The 15083-nt window shown below is 43.9% G+C and overlaps 1 protein-coding gene across 1 annotated transcript in view; it reads left to right on the plus strand.

The window, feature by feature from the left end:
* The first annotated feature begins 12729 nt into the window (after nucleotides 1-12729).
* Nucleotides 12730-15083, plus strand: part of LOC142564629 (uncharacterized) — a 52927-nt gene continuing 50573 nt past the window's right edge. The window contains exon 1 of the mRNA XM_075675698.1: nucleotides 12730-12886. Within this exon, the coding sequence (XP_075531813.1) occupies nucleotides 12797-12886 (90 nt within the window). The 5' untranslated portion in view covers nucleotides 12730-12796. The remainder of the gene's footprint in view (nucleotides 12887-15083) is intronic.

Genomic DNA, 15083 nt, shown 5'->3' on the forward strand with positions numbered 1-15083 from the left:
GGCTTAGTACACTTTCAAATATTTACACAGGAAAATGGCGTTTCACAAGGCTGTGTTCTCAGCACGACACTGTTCATAGTAAAAATGAACTCAGGTAATGAGATTATACCTTCGTCTTTTATGCCCTCTGTATACGTAGACCATCTCCAAGTGCCTCGACGCGCCTCAAATTTGCCAGCCTGTGAAGGTAAGCTTCAAATCACAATAAATGAACTTACGTAATGGGCTAACCCAAATGGCTACCGTTTTTGCACACACAAAGCAGTTAGTTTTCTTTTCTCTGAAACGAGGGCTACACAACGATCTAGTCCTAAAGTTGAATGACACCATATTTCTGGTCAAACAAGATCACAAGTTTTTAGGAGTAACCTTTGACACGAAACTAAACTTCCTAGCTCACATGAAAACACCAAAGATTCAAGCAAATAAGGGGTTGAATATCCTCAAAGTTTTATTTCATACGCACTGGGGTTTCCAGCGAACGTGTCTTTTACATGTCTACTGGTCTCTTGCGCGCCGCATTCTAGACTACGGCTGCGGGGTTTATGGCTCAGCCAGACAGTCTTACATTCGACGACTTGATCCAGTACATAAACTTGGACTGCGAGTCGCAAGTGGTGCCTACAGAACATCACATGTCCCAGTTTTATACTTTGAGTGTAATGAAGCTTCCTTACAGCAGGTTACAACAGCTTACAGCAGCGTTACTCACCTTTTCGTACGTGCTCATACTTCAATCCTCCCCACAACACATATACTACAACATCGTCACACAGTACAACTCCCGCTTACACTACACAGATAAACCGACCATGATTAGGCCGCTGGTCCTGCGATATGAGGAATATTGTCAGGAGTATGGCATTCCTCATGAAGTCCTCCAGGCTGCCAAACTACCACAACGATTGCCACCGTGGTATGATTTCACACAGGTATGTGACTGGGTATTAATACATTTAAAGAAGAGCCACACGACACGAACACATTATACAAGAATTCCGTGCACTTCAGCACAAGTATCAAAATAACATGAAATTTTACAATGATGGCTCTATAACAAAAAAAAAAACACACGTGGGTATATGATCCGTAACAGAAAATTGGGACACAAGTATTCATTTACCAAAACATGCCTCTCTTTTCACTGCTGAAGTTTATGCTGTATGGGTTGAAGTTGCAAAAGTTATCACTGACAAACACAAAAATACAGTCACATACACGGATTCCTTAATTACACTAAAGCCTCTACATCTGAAATCTGAGTGTGAACCTCTGCTGTGGGATATTCTAAACGTGGTGGCCGTAAACAAATACGGGAGATCAATTCGTTTCTGCTGCGTCCCAAGCCATGTTGGGATACCGAGTAATGAAGCAGCTCATAGATGTACTTCGATGGCAGCGTGTAAAGACAAAAGAAGAGCAACACTAGCATATCAAGTTAGTATCCGTGCGATTAGGTAGCTCTTCACGCCAAAGTGGCAACACGAATGGGACCATTGTGCAGACAAAAGCTACATCTCACTAAACCCGTACTTGGTAAGTGAAGTCGTGTAAACTTAGCAGGAGCAGTTCTTTGAAGTAGTTTTGTGCCGACAACGCATTTGGCACATACACCTCCCACACGATTATTTCGTACAAAAGAAGACGCACCAACGTGCGAGAAATGCCAAGAATCACTAACAGGTAGGCATATATTATTTATATGCACACATACAGAAGCACACATACGAAACCTTTGCACAATCTATATCAACTACACCTACCTTTACACCCTCCTTTAGTTTTAGGAGATGAACCGCTAGTCGCATTACATGACGTGCGTAAATTTCTAGATGACACCAGCTCATTACACAAAACATAGATTAACACAGCCTTCTTCTATTCAAATTTGATTTTAAAAGACAGCTCGTGTTTGGCGCAGCATAGCCTTAGTCGCTTTTGCGCCACTAGGCAACATTTAACTAACTCTAAAACGATGCGATTTCATTTTTTTTTTCATCTTTCAGTAGAACAACATACAAGGACCCACATGCTCAAAATGAGTGCTGTGTAAATCTTAGATGACCTTCAGATAAGTCCTGTCACCACGTTCTAGTTTCCGTTTTTGTTAAAATCATTATTTAGGGCTGCACTGAGGATGCAGTTTCGGTTTCTTGTGTTTCGGCTTCTTTTGTTTTAGGGTCGATGGTTTCAAAACACTTCAATGGTTTCAAATCCCGGTGGGGCCTGTTGTGAATACGTTCTTTGTCTTACCTCTGCGGCACTTTCAAAGCTGGGATGTCGAGGTGCCCTAACCGACAAAAGTCATCCTTTTATGTCCTCCATGATGACGGTAGTCATTGCCAGTGAACAATGAATGAGGAGGGGGACGGACAAGGTAAACCCAAATTTGAGCACTTAACTGTTCTGGCTGAAAATCTGCAGTGTAAAGGTTTTTCAAATATAGAAACGGTTATGAGCATCTCAGGTGGCAAATTCCAAGTCTTTGACATAAATCTCATAGCTATACCATTTATAAAAGTTTAGTTTCTTAGCCTAATTTATGTAACTACTTTTCTGATATTACCACGAGTAATCTGTATGCTTCTGTGGTAATAATAATTCAGAGAATATTGTTTAAACACTTATTTTTGGTATTTTTTAAGAAGTTTGAAACCATTTCCTGAATCACGACGCGGCTCACAACGTCGCATACAATGCGTACGAAATAATTCAAATTTAGAGAAAGTCCTACAGTTCAGCAATTTCCTCAGTATCGTTTTTAGTCCACGGGCGCATATTTTAAACGCAGGCGTAAGCAGTAAACATGGTAAACAAGTTGATCTAATCGTCTTTCTTATAAAAAAATTCAAGGAAGCTAATTTCAATAGAACAATTGAAGCCTGTCATCAGAGTAGATCCGAGCGTGTTACATAATGCCAGTCTTGGAGGATGTTAATTTGTAGGGCCTAATACATTTTTTTTGAGTTTTACACACACAAAAAAACAAAAACAGAGCTGCTGAAAACGTCAAATTGCAGGCTTTATCCGACGCCCATGAGCGAAGTGACTGTTTTCGCCACACTGTGTGGTAAAGACAAAACCAGCGGTATCGTGAATTGTTAAGGATCCTAACTTGAGACGCGCCCGACAATAATGAGCAAACAGCCACATTGTTTGGGGGTGCCTGCAGAGGGCGGATATGCTGCAATGTTCGGCAGATCTGTCTATGGTTGCTCAGTGAAATTGGCCGGAATAGACCTTTTTTTGTCGATACTTTGACAGCAGTGTATTGATGACTCCAGAAAACTTCCGGTCATGCATTTCTGACAGTCAAGTTAGCGAAGAAAACGGAAGTATTTAGCGCATAGTTTACTGCAGGCACGCATTCTTGGTGTGTTCAAATGTAAAGCAAGTGCGGCATGTGGCGATCTTATGTACGGGCTTGCTTTGTTGCACTGAACAATAAGATCCACTTGTAGAACATTTAAAGTTCATAGCAAAACTGATGCCAGCTGGAGGGTTCTTCAAATTTATAGGTTATTGTAACTTGTGTTGTTCCAGAGGGTTTAACCGGAAGTCTTCTGGGAAGCCTGTTTGTAAGCATGAAAGAGTTTTTTTATTTCTAGAAACGGTTATGAACTCGTCAGCTACCAGGCTTATATTCTTACATTGGCACCAGTGGTATGGCTCACTCGCTCACAAGGCTAAATAGTCTGATTTAAAGTATTCATAGTAAAATATTGAGCGCGCACAATTGACAAGGACACAGTGAAGGGGGAGACACAAACACTCGTGTGCCCCCCTTCACTGTGTCCTTGACAATTGTGCACGCTAAATATTTTACTACGAATTCGTACCAACTCCCCCAACTATCAGCTCTGCTGCAATCTAATTTAACTTATCTGCATCTTTCCTATTTCCCAGGAGTTTTGAGCGCATTACTTGAAGCAACGCACGTGTAAATGAAATTGGGTTCCAATCAACGCTGTTAAGGCAGTTGACCAGTGAAGCAGTAGTATCACTTGATCCCATAGAAAAATGTGACGTAGCATTGAGCGTTTGAGCAATCCACTACATGAAATGATTGACAGCAAGACAAATGAATGCCTTGTAACAAAACTGTACCAACAATCCACCGGATCCTGCCACGCCTGAGCACGACGCGAATGTGCATATTGATCATGACGTCTTCGTCGCTCATCGTATTCGCGCAACTCTTCAGGCGCCCTAACTATGCGTGGCACTCCCACAGCGCTATCACAATAGAAATGGAAACAGTTGCTAGGTTGGTCCTTCTTTTAAATTTTAAAATTTAGTGACGTGAGTCCCTGCTTCGTAGGCTACAGTTACCCCGCTTTCCAGCAACTGCAGCCTATGAAATCATTATCTTTAGCGGGGCAAACGCATGCGGCGAATGCTGCGTGCTTCGCATTGTTCTAACGCGCCTTATCATGTGGTTTTAACACTTGTTGTGTGCTTTTCTTTTTGTAATGAATACTGGGCTGTGTCCAGTATGAGTAATTCCATTTGAGATAAGAACTTTTCGCTTCAATAAGTCTAATGTTATTTCTGTCGGCTGTTGTGACGGCAGAGATAAACAAATTCTGGGACCCAAGTCAAATACAGCATCTCTGTAGTATATACAGCAGATACCTTTGGTGGGAGTCGAACCCACGACCCTTGGAGGGAATTCAGGTTCTCGAACCTGTGAACCAACATGGGGGGATAGGCGAAATCGCCTGTCCAAGTTACATTCAAATTGATAATGTGATAATCGAGAATCCAGCAGACAACCTTTGATGTTAATTAATGCGAATTGAGTTAAAGCGTATTTAATTTGGATAGAGGTAATTGAGGCACTCGCGCCTATGACTTTTTTTTTGGGGGGGGGGGGGTGAAACCCACTTGCAGATGTGGACAAACCGGCTGGACTCCCAGTTGAACTCCAACTGATGTTGTGATGGTTGCGAGTCGAACACACGGCATTTCGTGTCAATTACGACGAAGTTAATTAAAGCACTCGAATCCAGGACCCAGCACGGAGACATGGGCGAAACAGTCATATCTTCAAATGAATTCCAATCGACATCATGACGGTGAAGAGAGGAAGCCACCATATTTGGTAATAATTAAGACGAAGTTAATTAAGGCACAATTACATAGGATGTAGTTAATTAGGACACTCGATCCCAATAACTTTCGTGGAAGTCAAAACCACTTTCGGTGTTGATTAGGGTGGAGCTAAGACACCATTAATTAGCGTAGAGGTAATTAGGACACTCCAACCCAGGACCGTCGGTGGGAGCAAACAAGTAACATTAGCAAGATGTCAAATAATGTAACGTATGTCTCGTGAGAGCATAGGCTTTCGCCTTCGTCTTGTTTAACGTATATTGAAGTAACTGTTAACTTCATGCAAACGACAGACAAGAGCATCAACACGAGTATTGAAATCTGCCTGCTAACTACACCGCTTCCTTACGTCACATTTTTAGACAGAAGAGACACACAGCTCCTGCCGGCTTTTGTTATTATCAATGAACCCGTATGGGCCAGGAAGCGCATATATGTGGATTTCACAATGACTCGGTCAGCGACCGCAATTTCACTACTATCATGCTGCCTGAAAAATGAACTTTCGTCAAACTTTTGACTCCAACAGCGGAGCCAGAGAGGTAAAGATTTTGCATCGAGAACTTTCACTGGAAGAAAAGAAAAAGACAATATATATAATTACACCGCCGCAGGACACAATGAAATCACAGTAGAGATAATCAGATACCTAGTTTCAAAGAGCAATGCACTGCTGACTAATGCCATAGAGCAAGTGACTAAAACGAAGCAAACTCCGTTTCAACGGAATAAAAGCCCGATGAACTTGTACAAAGGCAAAGTTGATAAGGGAAAGAAGAAGAGCAAGCACCGACCAGTTAGAGTAAAGCCGGTGCTTCAGGGTGTTTCCGCGGAAACAGTCAAAAATATTTAAAAGTTGCGTGTAGCTGATAGCACAATTCTAGTTGATGAGCTGCTCTACTCGAAGAAGCGGGAATTACTTGCACAAAAAAGTAGAATGCATAATCGACTAAATAATAAAAATTTGCTAATTAGCCTTTTAACTAATAATCTTACGCCCATATTTCAATTTACAAATTCTAGCCGTGGAGTATGCAAAATGCATCCAAATGGAAGGAATTCTCAGGATGACACCAGTTTCGAGAGATTAATTCTCGAACATTATAGAGTAATGCATTGGCGTTCCAGATACTTTCTCAACAAAATGTCATTTTATGCATTCAATCACAAAAGTAGCTGGAACGCCAATTTTTCCCTTTTTAAGAGGTATCATTACACTCCAATAGCCTCCGCATGCATGCACGTTGCAATGAAATTCTCTAAGTACGGCACGTAGGTCAAACTTCTGACGTCACGCGCTTGAAGCAGGAACGCCATTAATAGAAAAGATTTTCAGCCTCGTGAACAGGTGAGCTCATACGTGGGAGGTCATGCTGGAGACGGAATTCTTTCGTGCATGCACTAGTTCTGACATTCAAGTCTACAAGAGAATTCCTTGGCGGCACTCTCTTTGCCAGTGTTCACTGTTATGGGCGCATTCCCGTAGCCGATTTGTTCGCCATCGCTGTTTGTCGTTGGCATCGAAGAATACGTAGTCACTATTTTATAAACAAACAATAAACACTGGGGAGGATTCCAGCTGCTGGCTGACAGAGTGTGAGCGGAATATTCTACATCTCAGGCAGCTTCGCAGGCAACGAAACGGAGAGTGCTCCGCCTGCCCCAACGTGGCGGGCTATCTTAGCAATGCATAAAGCAACCGGCTGGCGCCATACTGCGTGTTATCTATAAACCAGCTCCAGAGTGAAAATATATAAGCCATACCCGTGGCAATTAAAAAAGCGAGAGTCGCGATAGGAAAGAGGAGAAAGAACGCGTTGTGCCTCTCCGGTACTCTGCCATCGAGAGTCACCACTTACACAAATGAGTACGTTTTGAACTGAAGGCTTCGTTGAAAAAAATTTGCTTCTAGAAAAGACTGTCCTCGCTTATCTGCGAATGTTGAAGTATTTCACAGCACAATGCGGTGATAAATTTACTATGCTTATTATTTCAAGCAGCTATCGTGTTATAGCTTGATGTTCTTTTGTTTACATATGAAATTTGTCCGCTTTTAGCGAAATATTTGTTTTCATGCAGTATTATTTTTACTAAAATTGTTTTATGCGGGAGAGAAAGGATGGAGGACGGGAATTTACGTGCGTGCACGAAAATGTGTGCGTCGCGATTAAAATTGTCATCACAAAAATATCGCAGTTTCGCCCGCAAAGGGGAACTACATTTGTTATCGCATCGATTGCAATTGCAAATTATTAGACAACTATAATAGCTAAGGATAGTAGTCTTATCGGCCGTATGAGCCTGCAAACACAGCCATGCTGCGTTAACAAGCATTGTGTCACGTGCGCGTTGGCAAACATGAATACATCCCACTCAATGCACGCAGACACGGCTCTCAAAACGCTGGCATGAGGAAGAATGGCAGCAGTAACGAGCGAATTAGCTTTGTGCTGCTTGTTCCTTCAATTCGCACTAAGCGGTGACAACACTGCGCGCACGAAGCTGAGCCCTTGGCCCATCGATCTAGACTGTGCACCCATCGTAGATTGCTTTCAATATGGGACTTACGCAGGTGCATTCAGCCCCTTTACAGGCAGCAACCGCCGCAGACGAACGACTCAACCCCCCCCCCCCCCCAGGGGCCTTACCCGCGATGGAACACGGAGCGATTCTTCTCCACCTTCCTGCCTTGCATGCGCTTCCTCCAACCACCATCCTCGGCTAATGCATACAGAGCGCTGCCACGATGTTATCGAACTTGGACTATATACGAAACACTAATGCGACGCCGACGCCAACGGCTACGCAGGAATTGTACGCGAAGTGTCTACATAAGTGCTATCGGAATAATACATGAATGATGCGTGATAATTAGGGGTGCCCTAGTGTTAAACTATACTTTTTAAAAGCTGACATGCTACCAGGGACTGAACAACATTCTTTTAATGCATTAGTCTTTGAGCACTTTCGCTTCGTGGCGTCGTTACTAGAGCATGACCCATCGGAGCAGAAATAACGCCTCTTAGATACTCCGAATGATTTGTCGTTAGCTGCAGATTTCTAATACTTTTTCAGCTGTCTTCCTTCCCCTTAAGATGCTTAGTGATCCGTGGGTCGGCGGAATCTCGCAGACTTGCACAGTTGGCTTTCGTTCACTCCTGGTGGCTCCCCTCTAGCAGGCTTTAAACCAACAGCGCCATTCCAGACTCTGTTAATATTAGTAGCTTGCTGGCTTACTGTAGGAACAAGATCTTGCACAGGCCGTCTGAATGCATGCTCACAGCAGCGACTTCAATAATTATACCAATTTCTAGCCGCTGCTTTTTGTTCTCGGGCATCCGACACATGTTTCATGTGTTTGGATGACCCTCTTAGGCACGTAGTTCCTCGTTCTTGCAATCACATGGCGTGAGCATACTCTGTTGACACCATGCACGAAATTGTGGCGTTCTATCCCCCGATCATTGCTATCAAAAAGAGAGCCTGCTTGTTTATGTCTGATACCCTTAAAGGCAATGTGTGTCACCGGTGTTAAATTAGGTTTCTCGCCGGTGCAAGGTCGTAGACATGGCGATGCCAGGCTCTTAAGACTGTGGCCGTTATCGGGGACATTGAAGGTAACGTCTTGAAAATGCTGTTGACAAAAAATTTCCTGACAGTGCTGACAAGAATCAATTTCTGCAAAAAGATGTGTGAATTGCGCAAACAACCCGTTTCCACCTCTAAGCCGCATTCAGAGGCTGAATAATTGGCCGGCTTGGATATTGCTGCTGATGACACTCCGCTGAGCATCCAGATTAAGGTCCTTGCGAAGAAGGTGATGCTCAGTTATTTCTGGGGTTACTGCAGGGAAGAGGCACACGTTAAAAAGCCCGTAAACATCGTATGTCTCGAAGGCAGTTCACACACATTGCTGAGCTATGGTACTGCAGTTGCGTTTTGAAACTGAACAACCCCTTTTTCTCCGTTGCGCTCTACATACATACATACATACATACATACATACATACATACATACATACATACATACATACATACATACATACATACATACATACATACATACATACATACATACATACACACATACATACATACATACATACATACATACATACATACATACATACATACATACATACATACATACATACATACATACATACATACATGTAGGGTAAGCGACGAAATGCGTTCCTAGTCCTCCAAGTATAGGGAAGTTGCGATGACCAAAACAATTGCGGGATAAAGATTTTAACCCAACAATGAGCATTATAATGCGACTGGAGAATTTAATTTCTGAAACAATTATGGGGGCGAACTAGCCTTAGTAGCCTTTGTACCGAAATGGTCATACAAAAACTCCCAGAGGAAGATTTGAAACGCGCCATTCGTGGAAGTCATGAGTGCCTCCAGAAGTGTAAAAACGTCGAGGCTGATAACATTATAATGCACTAAACTCCCGTCCATTTCTAACGGAATAGCGAAATTGAAGGGGAAAATAGTGCAACTGCCACGTCTGTAGCGATGACGTCCATAAGTAAGGTCACTGTCCATGCCTCAACGTCAGGCTTGCAAGAAGCAAGCGAAATCGCCGCTTGACATACATGGACGCTCGCTTCATGCTGTCCCGAAAGTTAAGTGCACGCAGACACGGCTGTCAAAACGCTGGTGTGAGGAAGAACGGCAGCAGTAGAAAGCGAATTTAACTTTGTACTGCTTGTTCCTTCAATTGAACGGCGTGAGCAGAGCGCACACGAAGCTGAGCCGTAAGCGCATCGATCTAGACTGTGTACCCATCGTACATTGCTTTTAAAATACGACTTATGCAGGCGCGCATGGCCGCTTTATAGGCAGCAACCGACGGATAAAAACGACTCTAACCCCTCCCCCCCTTCCCCCGGTGCTTTACTCGCGATGGAAGACGGAGCGCTTCCTCTCCACCTTCCTCCCTTGCGTGCGCTTGATCCAACCACCATCTGTGGCTAATGCCCGCGACTGCAGCATACCGAGATCCGCCATGACGTTAAAGAACTTCGACTATATACGGAACACCAATGGCGACGCCGACGCTAACGGCTACGCCGAAAATGCACCCGCTGTGTCTGTATAAGTGCTATCGCAATAATAAATAAACGATCCGTGATAATTAGAGGTATCCTAAAGTTAAATTATGCTATTTACAGGCTCACTTGGTACCAGGGACTGAACAACGTTTATTTAAACCATTAGCCTTGAGAATTTTTCGTTTCGCGACGTCTTCACTCATGTCGTTATTCCTGTCGTGATTCGTGTCGTCGTTAAGAGTTCAAGCACCAGCTTGAACCCTTGGAGCAGAAACGATGTCTCTTAGGTACGCGGAATGTTTTGTCATTAGCTGCAGATCTCTAATACTGATACAGCAGTCTTCCTTAACCTTAAGACGCGTAATGCTCCCTGGGTCGGCGGAATCTCGCAGACTTGCGCAGCTCGCTTTCCTTGGCTACTGGTGGCTCCCCTCTAGCAGGGTCTTCACCAACAGCGCCATTCGAGAGTCTGTTAATATTGATGGCTTGCTGGCTTGCTGTAGGAACAAGATTTTCTACAGGCAGTCTGGCTGCAAGATCACAACATATACCTAAATAACTGGAACAATTTATGGCCGCTGCTTTGTGTCCCCGGGGCGCCGGTACATGTTCCATGTGTTTGGATGACTCTCTCAGTCACGTGGTTCTTCGTTCTTGCGATCACATGGCGTGAGCACACTCTGTAGACGGCATGTACGAAATTGTGCCGTTAAATCCCCCCATTATTGCTAGCAAAATGAGAGCCTGCTTTTTTATGTCTGATACCCTTAACGGGCGTGTGTGTCACTGGGCAGGGTTCCTCGCCGGTGCAAGGTCCTAGACGTCGCGATGCCAGGCTCTTAAGACGAAGCCTGTTATCGAAGGCATTGAAGTTAACGTCTTAAAAATGCTGTTGACAAAAATTTTCCCGACAGTGCTGACAGGAATCAGTTTGTGTAAAAAAATGTGTTAATTGCGCAAACTACGCGTTTACACCTGTAAGCCACATTCACAGGCTGAATAACTGGCCGGCTTGGGCATTGCTGCTGATGACAGTCCTCTGCGCATGCAGATTAAGGTCAATGCGAAGAAGGTGATCCTCAGTTTTTTCTGGGGATTACTGCACTTTAAAAAGCCCGTCAACATCGTATGTCCCGGAGCCATTTCAATAACATTAGTGAGCTTTGGTAGCGCAGTTGCGTTTCGTGCTTCTATTCGACAAACTGAACAACCCCTCTTCCTTCCTTGCCCTCCACATACATTCATAGATACATACATACATACATACATACATACATACATACATACATACATACATACATACATACATACATACATACATACATACATACATACATACATACATACATAAATACGTACATACATACATACATACATACATACATACATACATACATACATACATACATACATACATACATACATACATACGTACATACATACATACATACATACGTACATACGTACATACGCACGCACATACATACATACACAAATACATATAGGGCAAGCGGCCAAATGCGTTCCTAGTCCTCCAAGTATAGGGAAGTTCGATGACCAAAACATTTGCGCGATAAAGATTTTAACACAATAATCAGCATTATAATGCGAGTGGACAATTTAATTTCAAGAACGGTTATGGGGGCAAACTAGCCTGAGTAGCTTTGTTAACCGAAATGGTCATACAAAATCTCTCAAAGGAAGATTTGAAACGCGCCATTCGTGGAAGTCATGAGTGCTTCAAGAAGTATAAAAACGTCGAGGCTGATAATCTTATAATGCACTAAACTCCCGCCCATTTCTTGCGGAATAGCGAAATCGAAGAGAAGAATAGCGCAACTGCCACGTCTGTAGCGATGACGTCCATTAGTAACGTCACTGTCCACGCCTCAACGTCAGGCATGCAAGAAGCAAGCGATATCGCCGCTTGACATACATGGACGCTCGCTTCATGCTGTCCCGAAGGTTAAGCGTGGACATAGGCGTCAGTGACGTCCGTTTCCTGAGGACGCGACAGCGCCCCTCTTCGGCACTTCAATTTAGGTTTTATGTCTGAAAAATTCCAACAATTAAATACGCTGTCAAAATTGCCAGCGCCAACTTTCTGCGTGTCAACAAATAGTAATGACTGGTTTCTAAACCTGTTTCGACCGGTTTTGAATGGCTGCGAGTCTTCTTCTGCTGTCCATCGTCTAGTTCTCTTGGATAAAATGATCCAGCCTAGTTTGCGTATGTCGCTTCTATTACTACCTCAAAACATTTTAAAATTAGTGATTTTGCGGGGGAACAAATGCAGAGGAAGATATTTCATTATTTATTCCTTGGTATAACTAAATAATTTGGGACGCATTTTGCGAAAACTTGAGTATATATCAAACGATCTCTATCACCTTGCATGGGATAGGTTGGACAGGTAATGTCACGAACTTGCCAGCTGACATTTAAATGTCGAAGCACTCGTAGGGCGCAGTGCTCTTTCAACTACCAACGAATAAAGAGAATTTCCACCTCATTGACTTTTCAGAGAACGCTGACGTACAAGACGACATATATGTTCCCTGCCACTCCTTTTAGGTTTCACAAGCTTGTTGTGAAGCGTTTAAACCCCGTCTATAATGATATCTATTATATTTTTTTCTGTTCTTGCAATAGCGGCCGCAGACTTCGACTACTACCCCAGGCCAACATTTGGAGACGTGTTAAAGGTAAGAACCCCCATTTTACGATAAACCAGGGGAACAATTTCTTACAGAACGACAATTGCACCTATCCATTGAACCGACATTTCATTTTTCATTCACTGAGGGTGGGTGGAATATTTGAGGTTTCCAAGTATACAACACACAGAAAGATGCATACCTCGTTACTTCGCGCTTTGCTGTATTATATTCGTACATCACGAAGGGCACCATGGTATGCCAATTATTTTCATCAGCTCAGACGTACTGTGACAAAATGTAGGTAAGCCTACGATTCGTGCGTTCGATGAGGCCGTTGTGGATGGCACATGGTATGGTGTTGAATGACGATGAGTAGAACCGCAAAGGCACAGCAGATCTTCAAGAACATCGGTGGTCCATTGTCATCCATGGTCAGTTATAACAAGACCTGGAGCTCCATGTCGCAGGATGAAGGAACGAATCAGAAAGCACAACACATCGGTGGCAGTAGTAGATGTATAGCCGCAGTCTCAGTACAGCGCGTCAAGTAGTCGACGCACGCAATAATTCTGCGACGGCCGCTAGAGCTCTTCAGACAGGGGCCGGGCAAGTTGATACCAACTTTTTCAGATGCCTAAGGTGGTGGCTTCAGTGGTTGCAAAGAGCCTGCAGAGGCGTCACCAATTTCTTGTGACATTTGCAACCTGGACAACTGGCAATGTACTGCCTCGTGCTGTTCCATAGCTTCGGCCAATAAAAGCGCTGGCTTAATCTATGAAACGTCCAGGTAACCAAGCCAAGGTAACCCGAAGTGAAATCATAAATGGCGCGACGAATTGCAGGCGTTTGGGAACGCCTAGGAGCAAAGAAGAACCGTCATCAGAGTAATTATTTTTGTACAGCACGCCGTGAGAGAGCGTGAACAGACCTGATGGTCAGACCTGATGTGCGGGTAGCATCAGTATAAGATGGCGACTTTGATTACGTTTAATGGTACTGAAGTCAGGTAACTCGGTAATGCTGGTATGATAGTTTTGGAAGTCATGGTCTTTAGCGTCGGAGTGTGGCGACGGGAGACGAGACAAGCATTCGGCATCGGTATGACACCCAGAGCTCTTGAAGGCGACAGAAAAGTTGTCATATTGAAGGCGTAACGCCCAACGTGCCGGCCATACTTAAGGATCTCGCAGCAACACGCCAGCAAAGGTAACGATGATCCGTCACTGTCTTGAAATTGCTAGGTACACATATATGGCCGAGCCTTCTGTGTGGCGAAGACTACTAACTACCAGGCATTCCAATTCGTAGACAAAGTAATTTTTCTTCGACTTGCGTACGCAACGACGTGCTGGCGCCCATGATGAAGCTGAGAGAGGACATCGCCAACACCACACCACTAGCATCAGTGTGTAGCTAAGTCATGGTCTCGGGATCGAAATGGCCCAAGACAGGGCCAGAAGGTAGTAAACTTTCGCTAATGGAATGCGTCCTCACACTCTGTACTGCAAACATACGGATTATTTTTGGGAAGGGGGCACGTGAGTGGGTTCGCAAATTGGGCGAAGTCAGTAATAAACCGCAGAAAATACTAACAAGGCCTAGAGAAATTCGGAGGTTTTTTATTGTCTTTTGGTTCGCTTAAACCGCCGACTGCAGCTAGTTTTCAGGGTCACGTCGTGTAGAAATCTTTGTGTACGAGAAAACCCAGCACGAGGGTCTGGCACTCACGGAAGTGAAACTTCTTTGAGTTTACAACCAGTCAAGCGTTTCGAATGCTGTCCGATACGATGCCGAGTCCGTGATTGTGCTCATGAAGTGTTCTGTTAAATATGGCTACATCCTCGCGATAGCACATGTAGATTTCTTATTTCGACTTACTGGCGCCTTGCATAAGCTAAAAGGCGTCACATTTAGACTCGTAGAGTCTATCTGGAGTCACGAAGGCAGTTCTCTCTTTATCTGAGGGGCGCATCGGCATTTACCAGTATGCTGATTGTAAGTCAACGGAGAAGTATTAGGCTGCATGAAGGCCATCGATAGCATCTTTCATGCGTAGCAGATGATATACGTTCTTCTTTCTGCCAGCGTTAAGTATTCCATAGAACGCACACAGTCTCCTAAAATAGCCCTTTTTCGTGACTAGTATCACTGGAGCTACCCAGGTATTACAAGAATCCCGTCGATTGCTTTTTGTTCTGTACGAAATACGTGGTGCGGCTTTGTCGAACAGACGTCGCTGAAC

Source organism: Dermacentor variabilis, chromosome 11, assembly GCF_050947875.1.
Source record: "Dermacentor variabilis isolate Ectoservices chromosome 11, ASM5094787v1, whole genome shotgun sequence".
In the NCBI taxonomy this organism is placed as follows: Eukaryota; Metazoa; Arthropoda; class Arachnida; order Ixodida; family Ixodidae; genus Dermacentor; species Dermacentor variabilis.